Source organism: Dunckerocampus dactyliophorus, chromosome 19 (genome assembly GCF_027744805.1).
Source record: "Dunckerocampus dactyliophorus isolate RoL2022-P2 chromosome 19, RoL_Ddac_1.1, whole genome shotgun sequence".
Lineage (NCBI taxonomy): Eukaryota > Metazoa > Chordata > Actinopteri > Syngnathiformes > Syngnathidae > Dunckerocampus > Dunckerocampus dactyliophorus.
The window spans coordinates 14,795,806-14,816,055 of NC_072837.1; the positions used below are offsets into that span (position 1 = coordinate 14,795,806).

At 48.1% G+C, this 20,250-nt stretch overlaps 1 protein-coding gene and 1 pseudogene across 1 annotated transcript; both read right to left on the reverse strand.

Annotated features, from left to right (window-relative positions):
• Positions 1–1,100: 1,100 nt before the first annotated feature.
• LOC129172255 (cytochrome P450 2K1-like) lies at positions 1,101–6,671 on the reverse strand. The gene is made up of 9 exons (XM_054761808.1): positions 6,468–6,671; positions 3,379–3,541; positions 3,157–3,306; positions 2,923–3,083; positions 2,244–2,426; positions 2,026–2,164; positions 1,715–1,899; positions 1,501–1,642; positions 1,101–1,423 (listed from the first exon to the last, which is right to left on the reverse strand). Exons 1-9 carry the CDS (start codon positions 6,669–6,671, stop codon positions 1,230–1,232), a joined length of 1,521 nt encoding a protein of 506 aa, XP_054617783.1. The 3' UTR covers positions 1,101–1,229.
• Positions 6,672–7,147: 476 nt separating this feature from the next.
• On the reverse strand, positions 7,148–19,958 carry LOC129172665 (uncharacterized; annotated as a pseudogene).
• Positions 19,959–20,250: the final 292 nt, after the last annotated feature.

The following is a 20,250-nucleotide window of genomic DNA, read 5'->3' on the forward strand; positions in this document are numbered from 1 at the left end:
TATTACAAGTACATTTTAGAATAACTGTTTGCATTGATGGTTATTAATTGAATTATTGTTGAGTGTCTTAAAATAAGTACAGTATAGTGTTGGAGAAATGTATGTAAATGTTATCATATATTTGTCTTAAAAAATGTATCTTCCTTTGTTTGAACCACTATAACCTCTTTGTGTATGTGTGTGTCTGAGCAGTAAAATTTTATGGGGCTACGGAGAAGAAGATGAAGGAACTCCTCTCGACCGCATGAGCGCTCAGCTGATTTTGTTCCTTCCTTAGTCATGTTTACTTGTTATCTTTTCTATGCACTCATCCACAGAGACTCCTTGTAGATCAAGAAGAACAAACTGGAACTGCTAAACAACAGATGCTTGGAATGTTCTGGTGTAACTGTTGGATTTATGATGTGCTTTCATCTTATCCACCGGACCTTTTGAACCTTCTGTTTCTAAGCCCGCTGCATGTTTACGGATTCACACTCTTGATTGTTTGTTTATGTGAACACACACACACCCACACACACCCACATACACAGTTAGATACAGATTGTATTGTCACGTTGCAGCTGTTGTTCTCCCCCTCCCCTGAGAGCTGCAACGTGCTCTGTGTAACTAGGGAATCCCCAACAGAATAAAAGGGAGGAGAACGCAGAGTTTACTCAGAACGGATCGAGGTTGTAAACTGGGTACATCTCTGTCTGTTCTCCTCACGAGTAAAAGCAATCTTGTTGTCTTCTTTCTTCTAATTGTGTTTAGAATGTTTTAGGGTGCTTGAACCTGACAGTGGCCAACATGCTAACTACTACTAAGTACATGCTAACCACCGTGCGGCCCGCTTAATATATCAATTTCATGAAAATTAAAAATGGTTTATGTTTTTAGTAGTAGGGGGTACATGGCTTCAAGTCAAATGTCAGAAAGGGTACGCGACGGTGAAAAGTTTGGGAACCACTGCTATAGATGCATTTACTGTAGTTTTGTGTATCTTCCAAATAATTTGTGTTGTACATTTCACAAATCTCACGTTTGCGTTCCAGACCAACACCGAGCCATTCTTTCCCAAAAGATAAATCATAATGCAAGCAAATCTTTATTCAGCACAATTTCCATTTGTTGCTATATGACTCCATAGCACAATTATTTGTGTCAGTAATATTAGCGGTCTTACGCATTTATACTTTCAAGAGTAAAACCCTATGAGATGATTGCAAACAACAGAAAGTGCTCGCAATCTAACCTCGCATGCACGAGACAGCACACAGTTTGTGGGGCATGGGGCTGAGGGTGCCGCCCAGTCGCGGGGTCAGGTCCAGTTGGTCCTCTGAGACCCCCGGGGGAGGGGTGAAGCGGAAGTGCTGTATGAGTGTGGTGAAGAAGATGAAAAGCTCCATTTTGGCCAGACTTTCTCCCAGACAGACCCTGCGACCTGGAGGAGGTGGAAAAACACTTGAGGGGGAGGGGCACTTGATGGGTGGGCACCCCCTCCACGAAGAAGTCACCCACCTGCAGAGAAAGGCATGAAGGCATCTCGCTTGAAGAAGTTCCCGTCTTTGTCCAGGAAGTGGGCGGGATGGAAGGAGTGCGGCTTCTCCCACTCGTCCTCGTCGTAGAGGACGGACATGAGGAGAGGATGCACCGTCGTCCCCTGGAGACCAAAACCACTCACATGACATCCATTTGCATCCTTCAAGAATTTTTGCTTTCTCCTCAGGCAGACCTTCTTGATGAAGTGACCCTGGAAGGTGACATCCCGACTGGTCCTGTGAGGAAGCGCCATGGGGACGATGTTGCCCACCCTCTGGGTCTCGTGGATGACAGCGTCCGTGAAGGGCAGGTTCTTCCTGTCCTCCACCTGGACCTGTCGATCCCCGATCACGCTGTTCAACTCCTGACGGACCTGTTCTGAAAGTTTACACGCAGCTTTGTCTTCACCTTGCTTTATGATGTTTTTACCGACAGCTCCATCTGCTGGACCTGCTGCACCACTGCTCCTCGACTAAGCTATTTCATGGACAAGTGTCTCGTTACCTTGTATCTTTGGGTACTTGGCCATGAGAAGAAGTCCCCATCTGAGTGTGGTTGAGGTGGTTTCTGTGCCAGCAGCAAACAGGTTGGACACTGTCATCATCAGGTTTGAATTGTGGAAGTGACCCAAGTCCCCGGACTCCTGGAAATCAATGACCATCTGTGTTGGTTTTTGTTTAGTTCTAAAGTACCAGGTAAGATGTCATGTTGTGTTGTGAGACCTCCTGATGCTGCTGGCGAATAAGGAAGGCGTCCACTAGGCCTCTGCTGGCGTGTGGGTTGAGCGTCTCCTTCAGGCCCTGGACCAGCTCCATGGCCATCTTGCGTTTGGCGGCTCCCAGACTGCGGAGCTCCTCTCTCACTGAGAAGAACCACTTTCCTAACCACGGGAATATGTTGTACAACTGTGGAAGAACGGGGATTTGTTTGGATAAGTCATTCTCTGGCTGTCTGTGAGGTATGTGGCGTGCCTCAGGGTTCTGTCCTAGAACCACTCCTATTTATTCCCCATATGAGAAATGGAGCAGCCAGACGACCAACAAGACTTATAATCCTGTCATCTTGATGGGTTGCCAAGAATTTAACTAGACGTACAGCAGGTGTCCACGTGTCCCTTAAGGTTCAATTTACGAATGGTTGGACACCAAGGTAACTCTTGACCTTTACATGCGTGTTCCCAAACGATCAAGGGTACAAAAGCAGAACCTTTGAGCGTACCACCCAAAAGGCAAGATGTTGATCCTGTCCTCGTAAAAGCGTGTTCCAGGCAACCACACGAGACAAACTAGACTTTCTTCCCTAATGTTTGTATTTGCTTGTTGGGTCAGTGTGGTTGTTGTTTAACTGCTTGTTGTCTCACAAGAGATGTTTAACCTCAAAAGGTTGTGTAAAAAGGAGGACCTGCATGGTTGGAGCTCCCAAAAGCTGGATGCCCTTGCTGGCGCGGTGCACCATGGCAACAAAGACGGGGTCGTCGTAGCGGAACCTGCTGCCAAACACCAGAGAGCAGATGATGTTGGACACAGCGTAGTTGATGATCTGGTTGTTGTCGAACGCTTCCCCTGCAACATCCACACCAGAAAACATCAGGAGTGGTGGCCAGGCGGATCACAGAGAGGATGACAATTTGCGTACCTTTGTGGTTGGTGAAGACCTCCATGAGGTGTTGGCTTTCCTCAATGATCTTGTCCTCACACGCCTTCTTGCCCATTCCAAAGTCTCTCAGGTTGGTCAAAGCGAAGCGTCTCATCTCCTTCCATGAGTCACCGTTGCTCCATATGACACCTCAAGAGAACACACAGAGTGTTTAGGACCTGTCGTGTGTGTGTGTGTGTGTATGCGTGTGTGTGTTCTTACCATACTCCAGCTTGGACTCCTTGGTGGTGGTCAGAGGTTCTCTCTCTCCAAAGTCTTCGGCGTACGTGACCAGTGCCTCCTTCACTGTCTTGTAGCCAGCCAGGACCACCACCTTGTTGGGCCCCATGTGGAAGGTGAAGACTGGTCCGTACTTCTTGGACATCTTGGACCAGGTGAGGCAGGGATTTCAAAAGAAGTTACAATACAAATTAAACTCTAAAGTCAAACAATTTGACCAAACTATGCGTGACATCACATGAGAGCTGAGGCCAGCGAGCCTGTCTGAGATTATTTATTGTTTTAACACTGCTTCACTTCTTTTTACACTTGTAAAAATGTGACAATTTGCATGATTTCTATTGGTGGAAAATGATTTTAAAGTGTGAGCAAATAAGAGATTGACCAGAGGAAAGGACTGTTTGACCTCATCAGTTCACCGTAGAAGCCACACATTCTAAAGAACGCTGAGAGCTGCCAGAACTTTCCAGGGAGGATCAAAAGTTACTGGAGTTGGTCACAACATCTTCCAAAACATCTGAATGCTTGCTATCAAATACATCTGACATTGAGAAAGCCTGCTCACATAAAAGGGGAAGAAGAGGATCATAGCACCAGTCAGGAGGGAGTGCATCTTCAAAGACTGGAGGAGGCTGATCAAGGTCCCAGTGATTGGTGTCATTGTGATGAATGATGGTGAGGAGTACACCTCCTTTTTGTCCCTGCCCAGCCCTGGCTGTTCTCAGCACGCCATTCTGACTGCAGAGTTGCTGAATCATTGCACTCAGGCAGTAGCAGCTGCCTGTCCAGACTCTTCAGGACCAAGTGTGTGAACTTTGGGCTTCCCGGGGATCTGAAGCGCTGCAGCACGCCGTGCTTGGGCAGCCAAGCAGTTTGACGGCGCTGCACGAGGAACGTGCGGTGCTAAGCGGTGGTGTGGACAAGGAGCAGCTGCACTCTCAAGTTGAGGATCTGGAGAAGAAGCTTCTGGCTCAAACACAGAAAGTGGAGAGATCTCGCTCAGAACTAGGGGCGAAGGACCTGGACAAACAGTTGGACATTCCAGAGGTGGAGAACAGGCGTCTGAAGTGCGAGATGACCTCCTGCTGGAGCAGTGAAGCAGCATGCAGCTACAGCCAGGATGTCGGGGCTCTGTGGAGGGAACTGTCTCTCCAGGAGAGCCGGGCCCGGCAGAGAGGACGCCACCTTGCTAATCTGGAGATACAACTGCTTGACAAACTGCCAAAGTGGACACGTTGCAGCAGCAACTGGACTGGTCTACAATAGCACAATTGGAGCCATCGGGTCATTGGAAGTCTGACCAAAACGTTGTGGACCAGTTGCAGAATGCAGAGGCCGTGCGGGATGTCGCTCAGGTGGAGGAGGAGCCTGAGTTCATGGCTGCTCGGCAGCTGAGGAAAGTGTAGCTATCGGAGCAGTTGTGTGCGCAGCGCCACCTGCTGCGAGAACGTCAGATACAGCTGCAAGACTCACAGAGGACCTGCGGTCAATCGAGGACGCAGCTTGTGGTCTATGACAGCGAGATAGAGCGCGCCCAGAAGCAGCTGGTTGCAGAGCTTGTGCACTTGAAGGAGAAGAACCGTGTGATTGAGGAGGTTTCGTCAGGGCTGAGAGCGAGATGAAGGCTATGCACGAGAACCTGGCAGGAGTGTGCATCAGCTGGTGGGTCTTCCCATTGAGGCAGCATGAGTATGTTGCTGGCCTCCATATAGACTGCAGATTACTGTGGATTTTTTTTTCTCCAGGAATTTTTCTTTTAGGATATTGGAACAAACCTTTTTGAATAGATTTATTCAAAATATTTATTCGGTCATTGTGAAGTAAAGGACTTCTAAATGAACTTTAACGGGATTTTTTTGTGTTGAAACATTTGTGTACATCCCCTACTGTTTATCTTTTTGTAATTATTGTGGGTATGAATAAGTCGGGGCTGGTGTGTAGGATACAGGTTATAAGTTTGTGTGTTTCGGTTGCCTGAGCGCAGAGGGGGGCCGCACGGTGGTTAGCATGTTGGCCACACAGTCAGGAGATCGAGAAGATCTGGCTTCAAATCTCCGTCTGAGTGGAGTTTGCATGTTCTCCCCGTGTGTGCGTGGGTTTTTCTACGGGTAGTCCGGTTTCCTCCCACATTCCAAACATATCCATGTTAGGTTAATTGACGACTCTAAATTGTCCATATGTATGAATGTGAGTGTGAATGGTTGTTTGTCGATATGTGCCCCACGATTGACTGGCGGGGCTGTCTCGCTCGAAGTCAGCTGGGATAGGCTCCGGCATACCCTAGTGAGGATAAGCGGTAGAGAAGACGGATGGATGAGTGTAGAGGGGCGCGGTCGCGTGGGTACAGGTGGGTGTGCGTGCTTACATACACGGAAGCCAGAAATGGCATGCACTTGCTTGTGCCAGGAGGAAGGAGAAGAGAGGAAAGGCCGGGAAGCCGTCATTATGACTGTTTTGATATACTTTTACATTCGCATTGTCACATTTCCTTAAACTGCTGCAGCCATCAATTTCACATGCAAAGTATCTGTTTGCTATCCGGGTTTGGTCTGATCATTATCCAATATTATTATAATAAACCTGCACCACCTGTTGAGCATCTCTATACAGGACGGAGTACCCATTCCAACCCTTTCATCGGCAAAAGGTAAAAGGCAATAGGGAAAATTATTTTAAAATGTGAACAAATAGGAGATTAACCAGAAGAAAGGACTGTTTGACCTCAGAGGGTTCAGTTCACCAAAGCCACACATTATTTAAACCATCATGCAGTAATCCCACATTTCAAAATAAAAGTTATGACCACTTAGCTCAGAAGTGGACTTTGCTTTTGCATCTCAGATGTTTTATTAGAGGTCGTGTAAGGACACAATTGGAATGACGGCAAAAGGGCGGAACAAAACCAAGAGTCCAAAAGTGCCGAGTGGTATTATCGTGGTCGAATGGCATCTAGAGTCCAAAATAAACAAAACCCAGAATGCGTCGTAACTTTCAACTTCTACTTCAAGGTTAGTAAACGCGCGGCAATCATCAGTGTGCGCCGTGTCACAGCCGCGTTCGTACTCGCTCACCTCCGTGAGGGTCCAATGTGGTCTACGGAGGTCCAGCTGGAGCAGGTTCCCCAGCAAGGGGAGCGGCCTGGGCCCTGGAGGCTCCTTGCGGGACTCCTGCGAGCTGGAAGCTGAAGAGGAGACGACATAGATCAGCAGCAGCACCAGCAGACCACCGAGCGCCGAGCTGAAACTCAGCGGGACAAAAACGTCCACAAGCTCCATGTCTCCCAACCACAATGTCTCTTTCCTCCTACCCCAGAACACTGTCCCTGCAGACAACAACTCCAACCCACAGGGCGGGGCCGCCTGTCTGCTATGAGGACACCCACTTGAAACCGGACCAAAACTATGACGTCACTTTAAACATACATTCAAATTAGAGTTCACGATTTTTAATTATGACATTATAATGGTGACTATTCTATAACAATCATAATAAATGTATTTAAATATCCAATAAGAATCATAATAGTAACAAAATATTCCATAACAATAAGGAGAACATCTCAGCATCCTGCTGGAACATTTTACACACTTCAGGGGGGTCAAAGGTGGATATGAGGGTGATTCAAAAATATAAATATAAAAATGTTTGCACGTCACTATTCATTTTGTAACTCAATTTTCTTCAGAGGTTCAAATGTATTCTAATATACTGACATCTACATGAAAAACTACATAAAACACGACATTAAGAACTACATGCAAAGAGCTCGCAGCTCGTGGTCAGTCGGGCTGAGTGTGAAGCCCACCCGTGGGGTCAGGTCCAGTTGGTCCTCAGTAACCCCCGGGGGAGGGATGAAGCGGAAGTGCTGCAGGAGCGTGATGAAGAAGATGAAGAGCTCCGTGAGGAGGAGAACCAAGGAGAACCACAGGAGAACCAAGAAGCTGACACTTGCACAGGGAACTTGCTTGTGTTTCTGCCAACTCTCCCTGTCCTTTCTGTGCTATTTGATGACTGCTGTGCTATGAATTCTGCCTAGTAACATGTGAGCAGGCAAAACAATCTAAATAAGTGCATTTCAGTCATTAAGCGTTCTGTTATGTCCATAAAAAGTAGATGAGACACTAGGACTAGTTTTTGCCTTTGTTGTCTTCCACGTATAGCACCCACCTGCAGAGAAAGGCATGAAGGCGTCTCGCTTGACAAAGTTCCCGTCCTTGTCCAGGAAGTGGGCAGGATGGAAGGAGTGCGGCTTCTCCCACTCGTCCTCATCGTGCAGGACAGACATGAGGAGGACATAGATGGTGGTCCCCTGTAGACAGACGGTAAGGTGAATGTTTATGTCTTCGTCTTGTTTTCACTGTTCTCTATCAAACCTTCTTGATGAAGTGACCCTTGAAGGTGACGTCCTGGCTGGTCCTGTGAGGCAACGCCATGGGGACGATGTTGGCCACCCTCTGGGTCTCATGGATGACAGCGTCCGTGAAGGGCAGGTTCCTCCTGTCTTCCACCTGGACCTGCCGATCCCCAATCACCCTGCTCAGCTCCTCACGGACCTGCTCTGAGGTAGGACACATACCTTCAGGAGCTGGTGTGGACACGTGCGAGACGTGAGGGCAGCTTCTTACCTTGGATGTTTGGATACTTTGCCATGAGGAGAAGAGCCCACCTCAGCGTGGTGGCTGTGGTCTCAGTGCCGGCAGCAAAGAGGTTCTGGACCATCCACATCAAGTTTTCATCATAGAAGTGACTCTTGGTGATGCCAGACTCCTGCAAGACAACCAATCAGCATCCGAAGTTGGACACGTCTTTAAGTGTGGACACACCTCCAGCTGTTGCTTGCGGACAACGAAGGCGTCCACCAAGCTTCTGCACATCAGTGGGTTGAGGCTTTCTTTCAAACGGCGGAATACTTCCAGATTCTTCCTACTGCAGTTGTCAGTTAGACAGAAGAATTCCTTGTTCTGTGGCAGCATCTTGCCGAGCCACGGGAACATGTTGAAGACCTGAGGAGGACACTCTGATGGTGAAGACAAGGATGAAGACGAGTAGAAAGGGAGGAGCTACCTGAGCTGAGGGCAAGCCGGCCAGCTGGATTTTCCGGTTCATTTCGTCCACCATGGCTGTGAACTCTGGATCGTCATACTCAAACCTGCTTCCGTAAACGATGGAGGAGATGATGTTGGAGACGGCGTAGTTGATGGGCTGAGTGGTATCAAAGGATTCTCCTGAAACCATCGATTGTTACAGAAGTGTTCAAATCTCAACTTGTACAGTATTTAAGTTCTACAAGGACGGCCTTACCATTGAACTTCCTGATGACCTCCATGAGGTGTTGGCTTTCCTCAATGATCTTGAACACGCCTTCTTACCCATTCCAAAGTCTCTCAGGTTGGTGAAGGCGAAGCGTCTCATGTCCTTCCACGAGTCTCCATTGCTCCATAAGACCCCTGAGGAAACCAAAGTGCAGAGACAGCTCTATGAAAAGGAACACTTGATGTTTTGTTGTTAAAAAGCGACTCACCGTGGCCTTTGTTGTACTCCGTCACAATTCAGAAGATGTCTCTGTCTCGGCATAAGCAGCATGGCAGAGCGTCAGGATTCAAGGTTGGCGGCCCTCGAGACGCAGATCCAAGCCGTTCTATCCACATTACAGGTGGGACCTCCTTCCGCCGCACTCCCGGCCCCGGGGGCCGGCCCACTGGACCCATCGATCCCACCCGCTACCGAGGACCTCTCTCTGGTTGCCTGCCCACCACTGTCCCGGCCAGAGAAGTTTTCCGGGGACTCCGGGGACGTGCGGTCCTTCCTCACTCAGTGCGAGCTGCATTTTGAGCTCCAGCCTGCCGCGTTTTGCTCCGAGAGAGCTCGGGTGGCGTTTGCCATCTCGCTTCTCACGGGGAAGGCGGGGACCTGAGCGACTGCGGAATGGAACCGCCGCTCGGATCTCTGTTCATCATACCCCGCCTTTGCCAAGGCATTGGAGCAGATTTTCCAGCGGACCCCTCCTGGACGAGAGGCTGCCCGCACGCTATTAAGACTGGGCCAAGGTCGGCGCAGTGTTTCTGATTACGCCGTCGAATTCCTCGCTCTCTCGGCGGAGACGGACTGGAGTGCCTCTGCACAGCTGGATGTGTTTTTTATGGGCCTCGCAGACCGCATCAGGGACCACACGATTCCGCTTGCAACCCCGGAAACACTCGAGGAACTCATCGCACTCGCTGTGCTCATCGAGAAGCGGCTGCGCGACCGCGAGGTGGACCGGAGCCTACACCCCGCCAGCTACTTCCCCAGCGGCCTCGTCAATCGTCTTCCTACCGGCCGCTTGCCACCGCCCACGGAATCACCGGCGGCGAGAGCTACAGATGAGCCCATGCAACTTGGAGGAAGCTGTCTCACGCCTGCTGAGAGGAAGCGGCGCACCCTACTGCATCTCTACATATATTGCGGCCATGCTGACCACACCGTCAGCCGCTGTCCCGTCCGCCCTGACAGCCACCGCTCACCAGCTTCTCGACCGCCCCGTGGGCGTCCCCCGGAGAGCGCGTCCCCGCCTGCGCGGGATGCATCGAACTCAACAACCAGCCGCCTGCAGCTGACAGGTACGCTCTCCTGGACGGAGAAAGACATCAACATCAAAGCTTTTATTGACTCAGGAGCGGACGATTGTTTTATTGATGAAACATTAGTGAGACGTCTGGCCATGCCGGCACCAAGTTACCTACCTCTAGAACAGTTCTCTCTGGATGGGCTCCCTCTGGCGCGCGTCACACACCAAACTCTCCCTCTCTCCCTCCGCGTATCGGGCAATCACCACGAAATTATGAAATTCCTTGTTATTCCCTCTCGCTCCGCTCCCACAGTTTTAGGACTTACCTGGCACGTACCCTGCACGTATATAATCCGCATATTAATTGGGCTAAATCCACTATCATTAACTGGAGCGTGTTTTGTCACTCACACTGTCTCAGGTCGGCGTGTCCTCGCTCCTCCCCCGCGCCCAATACCACTCTCGAGGAAATAGATCTTTCTCTCGTTCCGTCAGTCTACCACGATCTACGTGAGGTTTTTAGTAAGGATAGGGCTCAGTCACTCCCGCCTCATCGTCTCTACGATTGCTGTATTGATCTCCTGCCGGGAGCAGCGCTCCCCACCACGCGCCTGTATAACGTCTCTCTAGCAGAGAGAGAGGCGCTCGAGGAATACATTTCCTCCTCGCTTGCCGCAGGTCTTATCCGCCCATCGTTCTCCCCCTTAGCAGCAGGATTTTTCTTTATTGAGAAAAAGGACCAATCACTACGTCCATGCATAGATTACCGCACCCTGAATGACATCACGGTTAAAAATAAGTACCCTTTACCTCTATTAGACTCTGCCTTCAATTCACTCAATGATGCCAATTTTTTTCCAAGCTCGACCTCCGCAGCGCGTACCACCTTGTGCGAATTCGGGAGGGGAACGAATGGAAAACTGCTTTTAACACCCCCCTCGGGCAATTTGAATACTTAGTTATGCCCTTCGGGCTCACGAACGCCCCCGCAGTTTTCCAGAATTTTCTTAATGACATCCTTTGGGACATGCTGAGTTGTTTTTTGTTTGTATATTTAGACGATATTTTGACGTATTCCCGCACACTGGAGGAGCATGTCCAACACGTGCGGTTGGTCCTTCAACGGCTCCAAGAAAACAGGCTTTTTGTTAAAGCTGAAAAATGCGCGTTTCACACCACCTCGTCCCTTTCCTCGGATTTATAGTGGAAAAAGGGCAACTTAAAGCCTATCCCGCCAAGATCCAGGCGGTGGTCGAGTGGCCCGTTCCCACATCAAGAAAGCTCCTTCAGAGGTTCCTAGGTTTTGCTAACTTTTACCGCCGTTTCATTCGGGATTTTAGCCGGGTAGCGGAACCTCTGACTAAGCTCACATCCACCAAAGTTCCATTTACGTGGACCACTACTGCTAACTCCGCATTTTCTAAACTGAAATCATTATTCACCAGCGCTCCAGTACTCATCCACCCTAACCCTTCTTCCCAATTTTTTGTCGAGGTGGACGCCTCTGACACCGGCGTGGGGGTGGTGCTCTCTCAGTGTGACACCGCGGACCAGAAGCTGCACCCATGCGCCTTCTTCTCACGCCGCCTGACTGCTGCGGAATGCAATTATGACATTGGCAATAGGGAGCTGTTGGCCGTCGTTCTGGCGCTGCAGGAGTGGAGGCACTGGCTGGAGGGTTGGGAACTCCCCTTTGTGGTTCTCACAGACCACAAAAATCTGCCATTCCTGCGTTCAGCCCGCAGGCTCAATCCAAGACAGGCACGGTGGGCGCTCTTCCTGACGAGATTCAACTTCTCTTTGACGTTCCGGCCAGGATCCAAGAACGGCAAACCAGATGCCCTCTCCCGGCTGAACTCCCCACCGACGGAGGACACCCATCTGGAGACCATAATTCCCCAATCCCGAGTCCTGGGCGCCCTCCAGTGGGACATCGAGAAGCGGGTGGTGGATGCACTCAAGGACCACACACCACCTAAGTGAGGTCCGGCCGGCCGCTTGTTTGTAGCCCCTGGGCTCCGCTCTGATGTCCTAAGTTGGGCACATAATTCCAAAATGGCTTGCCACCCGGGTGTTTCTCGAACAATTTTCCTCCTCACTCAACAATTCTAGTGGCCATCGCTACGAACAGACACAAAGGAATTCATGATGGCCTGCTCCGTCTGCGCCCGGAATAAATCGTCCCACCGAGCGCCCGCTGGACTCCTGCGGCCACTCCCCATTCCATCCCGCCCCTGGTCCCACATGGCATTAGACATTGTCACCGGACTCCCTCCGTCCAACGGTAACACGGTCATCCTTACCATGGTGGACCGGTTTTCCAAGATGGCCCATTTCATCCCCCTGCCCAAGCTGCCCTCGGCTCTCGAGACGGCGGACCTTCTCGTATGCCACATCTTCCGGCTGCACGGCATTCCGTTGGACATTGTCTCACACAGGGGTCCACAGTTCACTTCCTCGGCCTGGAAGGCGTTTTGTAAGGCCTTGGGAGCCTCCCCCAGCCTCTCATCGGGGTACCATCCACAAACTAATGGCCAGACGGAGCGGGCCAACCAGGACCTAGAGGCCGCCATCCGCTGCGTCTGCCATCAGCAGCCCGCTTCATGGTCCTCGAACCTCCCATGGATCGAGTATTCACACAATACCCTCATCTGTTCCGCCACAGGCAGGTCTCCATTCCATGCCGCCTACGGATACCAACCCGCAGCCTTCCCATCTCTGGAATCGGAGCTGGCCGTGCCCTCAGTATCGGCACATCTGCGCCGTCCCCACCTGGCTTGGCGCAACACCCGGGCTGCCCTATCGCGCACGGCCGAGCGAAACAAACAGCTGGCCAACTGCCATCGCTCGGTTGCACCCAACTATGAGCCCGGACAAAGGGTATGGCTTTCATCCCGAGACCTCCCTCTCCACACCACCTCTAAGAAACTCCAACCCCGGTTCATTGGTCCATACCCCATAGAGTGAGTCATCAATCCCTCATCCGTCCAATTGCGGCTCCCGGACTCCCTGAAGATGCATCCCACATTCCATGTTTCCCTCCTCAAGCCTGTCTCCTCCAGCTCCCTGAGCCCTCCGGAGGTGCCTCCTCCTCCTCCCAGGCAGGTCGACGGTCACCCGGCATTTACGGTCAAGGCCATTTTAGACGAGAGAAGAAGAGGCAGGGGTTACCAGTTCCTGGTCGACTGGGAGGGGTATGGTCCCGAAGACCGCTCCTGGGTCTCGCGCTCGCTCATACTTGACCCAACTCTCCTGTCTGAATTCTATGACCGCTTCCCGGAGAAGCCAGGTAGGCCGCCAGGGGGCGTCCATTAAGGGGGGGGGTACTGTCAGGGTTCACTTCCTGTCCCTGCCGCCTGTTTTTCCCTGCCTTCTCCTGGGCGTGTGCTTTCCCATTTCAGGTGCCCTTTCTCCGGCTGGAGGCGGGACTACTGGGCGCACCTGCCTCTGATGACCCAGCACATCCTTTTAAGCGGATGGATTGCACCTGGGAGACGCTGGATTATTCCCAAATGGTTTGTGCCAGTCATTCTGGCTCTTTGGACTTTATCTTCTTGTTACAGTTCTGGCAGACTCCTTGTTCCCAAACCCGAAGTCCAGCGTGCTCTGCGTCTCCCAGGAGGTGTGCCCAGTACTCCCGGCTCTCCAGGCAAGAACTCCCTCAGCTCACTTTCAAGTGCTTCCTTCATGGTGCCCTTTTGTTCAGCCCCTTGACTCCCGCACCATCGCCTTTTGTTCAGCCTGTATTTAATTAAAGACTTGCTTACCTGTCCACCTGCCTCCCGCCTCTGCATTTGGGGTCCAACGCCCGCCGAACATAACACCTTTGTACCTACCACTGGCCTAGCCGATCCTGACTGGAATGCTAGCATGCGGCGTGTGAATGCACAAGTTAATATTGATTATTATTGCACAACTTTGACATATTAGCACTTATCCGTTTAAAAAGAAAATACATTGAAGCAACAACTTTTGTTTTTGATGTTATACTGTAGTTTCATGAAATGAATCCCGCTTATAGATGGATAATGTCATCAGGCAATGCTCTTTAAAAAAAAATAAAAAATTTCCATGGCTCCTAAATGGTAATGCCATCTCCGAATTTGTTAAACAGTAAAACAGTGGCACTTTCATAGCCCGTTTTAAGCTGAAAGCCTGGACATAACCTGGCTATGAGCTTAGCCTAAGTTACCATGGTGACAGAGCTGCTTTAAACGAGAGCTACCTTCACTGAACACGCAAGTCTGGCTTTCCACTCAACACACCTCGCTAAACCCACTAAACTCGCTTTGCAGAAAACCCCCTTGGCCTCAAAAAATGTTGACAATAATGTTGTTTAGCCTCAATTTGTGGGACAATAAACATTTAAAATGCAGCTGCATTGTTTTGTGACTATAGGGCTGTCAAAAATAGCGCATTAGCAGCAGTACCTAATAAATTTCATTCATTACATTACTTTTTTTTTTTTTTTAGCAATTAACACACAGCATCATGCCAAGCCACGGTTCTCTATTATGAAGACAGACAGCGGCACAGTCACATAGTGTCTGACAAACTCTTATAACTTTATTCTTACCTGAACACATCAACAGCAGTGCAATTCCAACACCATATATGTGTCTCCAAATCCAAACAAACACGTCTCTCGGCCATTCATTGCAACAACACGTCCTCATTGTCACCAGACAGACCGCGAGAAGCGTTCACGAACGCACCGAACATCACAACAACGTCTTTATCATGCGTGTATGGGTGGTCTAAATCAGCAGAAATGCAATGAAAATCAATAAGTGGATATTCTTATCACTCACTTTGTCATTCTTAATGCGGTAGTACAATTTGCTGCATTTAAATGTGCTCGGAAATCCCAGAAAATTCACTCAAAAAATGTGAATTCAACTTCAATGACGTCGTGTCTCTGAACGCCACTCCTCATTGCGTATTAATAACACAATTGAAAGTCTGATTCAAATAATCTGCTATTAAAGAAACCAGTGTTCGGTAAATAGATTTTCAGACATGTGTGCCCTGCTCATTCATGACAACTTTGATGGTTCTTATTTGCCTTATCGTTATTTTTGTTCCAGTGTGTAACACCAGCCCGAGCAAGTAAGGAATGGTAAGCATTTCTCATCTTAAATGCTGTTAGCAAAGAGTCTTTGCTAACACAAGTCTCAAGAATGTAAACACAAAACACGCCTGTATAGTTTTGCAATTAGAGATTTACAATGACATAGTTTTATAATACATAGTCTTACGTGCATAAAAAATCTAAATACATATAAATGATGTGTGAAAGGGATAAATGAACATTTAAGGTTTACCTTCATTGGCTTGGTTTGGTTTGGTTTAGTTTTATTTGAACATGCATGAAGGTTACAATGGAATACATCTCATGAATCATCCTTTCACAGTTCCACATGTCCAAAAGGAGTTTGTGTCATGAGCTATGTGCTGCTTTGCTGCCCTCTGGTGTTCTCTGTTTGTAGCACATCTGTCGACCCAAGGGAGGAGCTTAAGCACACCTGCAGTTAATCAGGCTGGGACTATTTAAGACCTGCTGTGTTGTTTGTACTTTGCCAGTTTGTCCTCTCTTGTCTACCCATGCTACCTTGTATTCCTTGCTCTCTGGTCTACCTTGCCCTTCGCCTAGTTGTAAGTATTGTTCTTGCCACCTGCGTGTTTTTGTACTGCAGTGGGTTTTTTTTGTTAGTATTTAGTTCTTGCCTACTAGTTCTTACAGTAGTGATTTTTTGTTAGCACTTTTGTCTTTTTCCTGTGTGTGCAGCGCTTTCCGTTTTCTAGTTTTTGTGTTAGGTTTTTTCCCGTGGCTAGGCCCAGAGTTTTTGTTGTATTTTTGCCTTGTGGATTTCTTGTACCTTTTTGTTATTTACCCTTCTTTTTTGTTAATACATTTTTGTACACGGACTAATTTGTCTCTCTGCATTCTGAGATCCTACACGTCGCCCGTGACCGTAAAAACTGGCCAATATGGATCCTGCAGAGTTGGACCATGTCCGCTCCGTGCTGGCACACCGGCAGCCCGTGACAGTAGGAAGAAGCAAAGCTTATTTAATCCTGCCCCCCCCATCCATTCCACATCTCGTACAGTACATGTTGTTTACTTCCTGCATTCCATGTAATATTTTTATTTAGTAATCAGTGTAATAATGATAAAAAACAGGCATGGCAGAACCATCATTGTGATGATCAAGACTCTTCTGCCTTGTATTTAGCAAACATCAACTGCTCGTTTTGTTTTTTTAAATTTGCTCATCTCTGTACATTGTTGGAGTTCCTTGCTCAGTCCGTTCCATAATTTAATTCCTGTGCTGTGGGTTTTCAGTGTTCTCGCATAGAAGTGTTAAGTTTAATTTCCCTAAGATCATATTTCTCCTCTCTGACAGAAATACTGTGACGTTTTTTTGTGTAACAAATTAACTTTATGCATTATTTTAGCAGATTCAAAGTGTACTAAATTTGTACATTTTAATCTGATTTTAAAAATAAAGGGTTTGTATGTTCTCTATACTCTGCATTATGAATGATCCTCATCTATCTTTTTTTTGCAGTACAGTAAGTGAGTGAAGATTGCTTTTGTAATTATTACCCCCCCCATCTCCACTTAGTACGTAATATTTAAACTCCCAGATGTATATTCTAACTTTACAAATCGCTTCCGATGCACCGTCGTCCCCTGGAGACCAAAACCACTCGCATCACATCCATTTGCATCCTTCTAGAATGTCTGATTTCTCCTCAGGCAGACCTTCTTGATAAGGTGACATCCCGACTGGTCGTGTGAGGAAGCGCCATGGGGATGATGTTGCCCACCCTCAGGGTCTCGTGGATGACTGCGTCTGTGAAGGGCAGGTTCTTCCTGTCCTCCACCTGGACCTGCTGATCCCCAATCACCCTGTTCAGCTCCTTTACGGACCTGCTCTGAAAGTTTACTTGCAGCTTCGTCATACAGTAGCTTTTGTTTCCACTACAAAAGCTTGCTTAATGATGTGGTTTTTAATAACAGCTCTATCTGCTGGTCCTGCTCCTTGACTAAGCTAACCCATGTACATTACCTTGTATCTTTGGGTACTTGGCCATGACAAGAAGTCCCCATCTGTGTGGTCGAGGTGGTTTCCGTGCCAGCAGCAAACAGGTTGGACACTATCATCATCAGGTTCAGATTGTGGAAGTGACCCAAGTCCCCGGACTCCTGGAAGATCAAGGACCGTCTGTGTTGGTCTTTGTTACTTCTAAAGCACCAAGTAAGATGTCATGTTGTGTTGTGCGACCTCCTCATGCTGCTGGCGAATGAGGAAGGCGTCCACTAGGCCTCTGCTGGCGTGCGGGTTAAGCGTCTCCTTCAGGCCCTGGACCAGCTCCATGGCCTGCTTGCGGTTAGCGATTGCCAGGCTGCGGAGCTCCTTTCTCAATGAGTAGAACCACTTGCCTAACCACGGGAATATGTTGTACAACTGTGGAAGAACAAGGATTTGTTTGGAGAAGCTTCTCACAGAAGTCATTCTCTGGCTGTCTGTAAGCAGTGGTGTGCCTCAGGGTTCTGTCTTAGAATCACTCCTATTTATTCTTCATAGGAGAAATGGAGCAATAACACAAAAAAACAAGACTTCTAATCCTGACGTCTCTAAGCACATCTTGTTGGGTTACTAAGACTTGAACCTACGGTACAGCAGGTGTCCATGTGTCCCTCAAGGTCCAATCTGGGATGAATGATTTTACACCAATGTAACTCTTCACCTGTACATGCATGTTCTTAAACCATCAAGGATATAAAAGCAGAATCTTTGAGGGTACCACCCAAGAGATTTTGATCTTGTCCTTCTAAAAGTGTGTTCCAGGCAACCACATGAGACAAATTCAACTTTCTTCCCTCATGTTTGCTTCTGGCAGCGCGATTGTTGTTTAACTGCTTGTTGTCTCCACAAGACATGTTTAACCCCAGTAAGGTTGCATAGAAAGGAGGACCTGCATGGTTGGAGCGCCCACTATCTGGACGATTTTGCTGCTGCGCTGCACCATAGCAACAAAGACGGGGTCGTCGTAGCGGAACCTGCTGCCAAACACCAGAGAGCAGATGATGTTGGACACGGTGTAGTGGATGATCTGGTTGTTGTCGAACGCGTCCCCTGTGACATCCACACCAGAAGACATCAGAAATGGCGGCCAAGTGGAACACAGAGAGGACAAGAAGATGTGTTGTTGTGGTTGTTGAAGTCCTCCATGAGGTGTTGGCTTTCCTCAATGATCTTGTCCTCACACGCCTTCTTGCCCATTCCGAAGTCTCTCAGGTTGGTCAAAACGAAGCGTCTCAGCTCCTTCCACGAGTCTCCGTTGCTCCATATGACCCCTCAAGAGAACACACAGTGTTTAGGACCTAATGAAAGGTTTATGATGGCCCCAGTTTGACCCTGGAACAAATTATTTCTATTTACATGATTTCTTTTGAGGGAAAATTATTTCAAAATGTGAACAAACGAGATCAACCAGAGGAAAGGACTGTTTGACCTCACCATAGAAGCCACACATTCTTAAAGTCTTTCAAATAAAAGTTATGAGCACTCAGCTCAAAGGCGGACTTTGCTTTTTAGAAGCATCTAAAATGTTTGTTTTGTATGGACATCATTGGAAAGACAACAAAAGGGCAGAACCAAACCTAGAGTCCAAAAGTGCAGTGGCATTATCGTGGTCTACTGGCTTCCAGAGTCCAAAATAAACAAAATAGAGAATGCGTCACAACGTTCAATGTCTGGGTTAGAAAACACACAACAGTCTCCGCTTTGAGTGACAGTCGGGTTTGCGCTCGCTCCCCTCCATGAGGGTCCAATGCGGTCTGCGGAGGTCCAGCTGGAGCAGGTTCCCCAGCAAGGGGAGCGTGGGCTCCGGAGGCTCCTGGTGGGACTCCGTGAGCTGAAAGCCGACAAGGAGGCGACATAAACCAGCAGCAGCACCAGCAAAGAGCTGAGCACTGAGCTGAGACTCAGCGGGACAAAATCGTCCACGATCTCCACGTCTCCCAACCACAATGTCTTCTTTGTCCTGGCTTGGACCACTGTCTCTGCAGACAACAGGCCCAACCCACAGAGTAGGACTGCCTGTCTGGTATGAGGACACCCACTTGAAACAAAGCAAAACTATGACATCACTTTGACATTAAAATCAGAGTTCACCATTTTTCAATATGAAATGCACAGTCCAATGGTCTGTTGCTACAGGAATACTGCAACTCTATGGGAGCTGCTACAGGAGGCCTGAACGTGGCCACAAATGATGCAAGCAGTTGTCAAATAAAGCTGTGTGATTATTGGACCACTGTGGCATGTGATATTCAGGAGAAGTTTTGGCGTTGACCTACAATTCGACATTGTGGAATTCGTTGAGAGGCAAGTCAAAATCGCAAGTAACCCCATTTTTGGAGATATACAAGATGCCCAAGTCTCAATCTAGGCCAAAGGCAAGAGGCAATAGTTTTGCCACTATTGTTGTGCCTGTTAAATATTTAGAGCCTGGAAACAAAAGGAACTCACCAGTAGAAGTGTGTATGTTATGTGGAGATGGACATTTGGACATTTGCATTCTTTGGAATGAAAGGACACAAGATGTCTTTTTTGAAGGAGAACGTGATGTGCTTTGGATGTGTAGGACAAAAATATAATTATATAATTGTTATAATTATATTTGTATATAATATATAATTCACTGAGTGGGTAAATAATTATTACAAGTACATTTTAGAATAACTGTTTGCATTGATGGTTATTAATTGAATTATTGTTGAGTGTCTTAAAATAAGTACAGTATAGTGTTGGAGAAATGTATATAAATGTTATCATATAGTTGTCTTAAAGAATGTATCTTCCTTTGTTTGAACCACTATAACCTCTTTGTGTATGTGTGTGTCTGAGCAGTAAAATTTTATGGGGCTACGGAGAAGAAGATGAAGGAACTCCTCTCGACCGCATGAGCGCTCAGCTGATTTTGTTCCTTCCTTAGTCATGTTTACTTGTTATCTTTTCTATGCACTCATCCACAGAGACTCCTTGTAGATCAAGAAGAACAAACTGGAACTGCTAAACAACAGATGCTTGGAATGTTCTGGTGTAACTGTTGGATTTATGATGTGCTTTCATCTTATCCACCGGACCTTTTGAACCTTCTGTTTCTAAGCCCGCTGCATGTTTACGGATTCACACTCTTGATTGTTTGTTTATGTGAACACACACACACCCACACACACCCACATACACAGTTAGATACAGATTGTATTGTCACGTTGCAGCTGTTGTTCT

Excerpts from the sequence above, each read along its gene's own strand:
- LOC129172255 (XM_054761808.1), bottom strand. The coding sequence starts at position 6,671 with ATGGAGCTTGTGGACGTTTTTGTCCCGCTGAGTTTCAGCTCGGCGCTC. Across the intron at positions 3,084-3,156 it reads GGTCTTCACCAACCACAAAG|GGGAAGCGTTCGACAACAAC; the intron begins GTACGCAAATTG and ends TGGATGTTGCAG. Across the intron at positions 2,165-2,243 it reads TTCGCCAGCAGCATCAGGAG|GAGTCCGGGGACTTGGGTCA; the intron begins GTCTCACAACAC and ends ATTGATTTCCAG.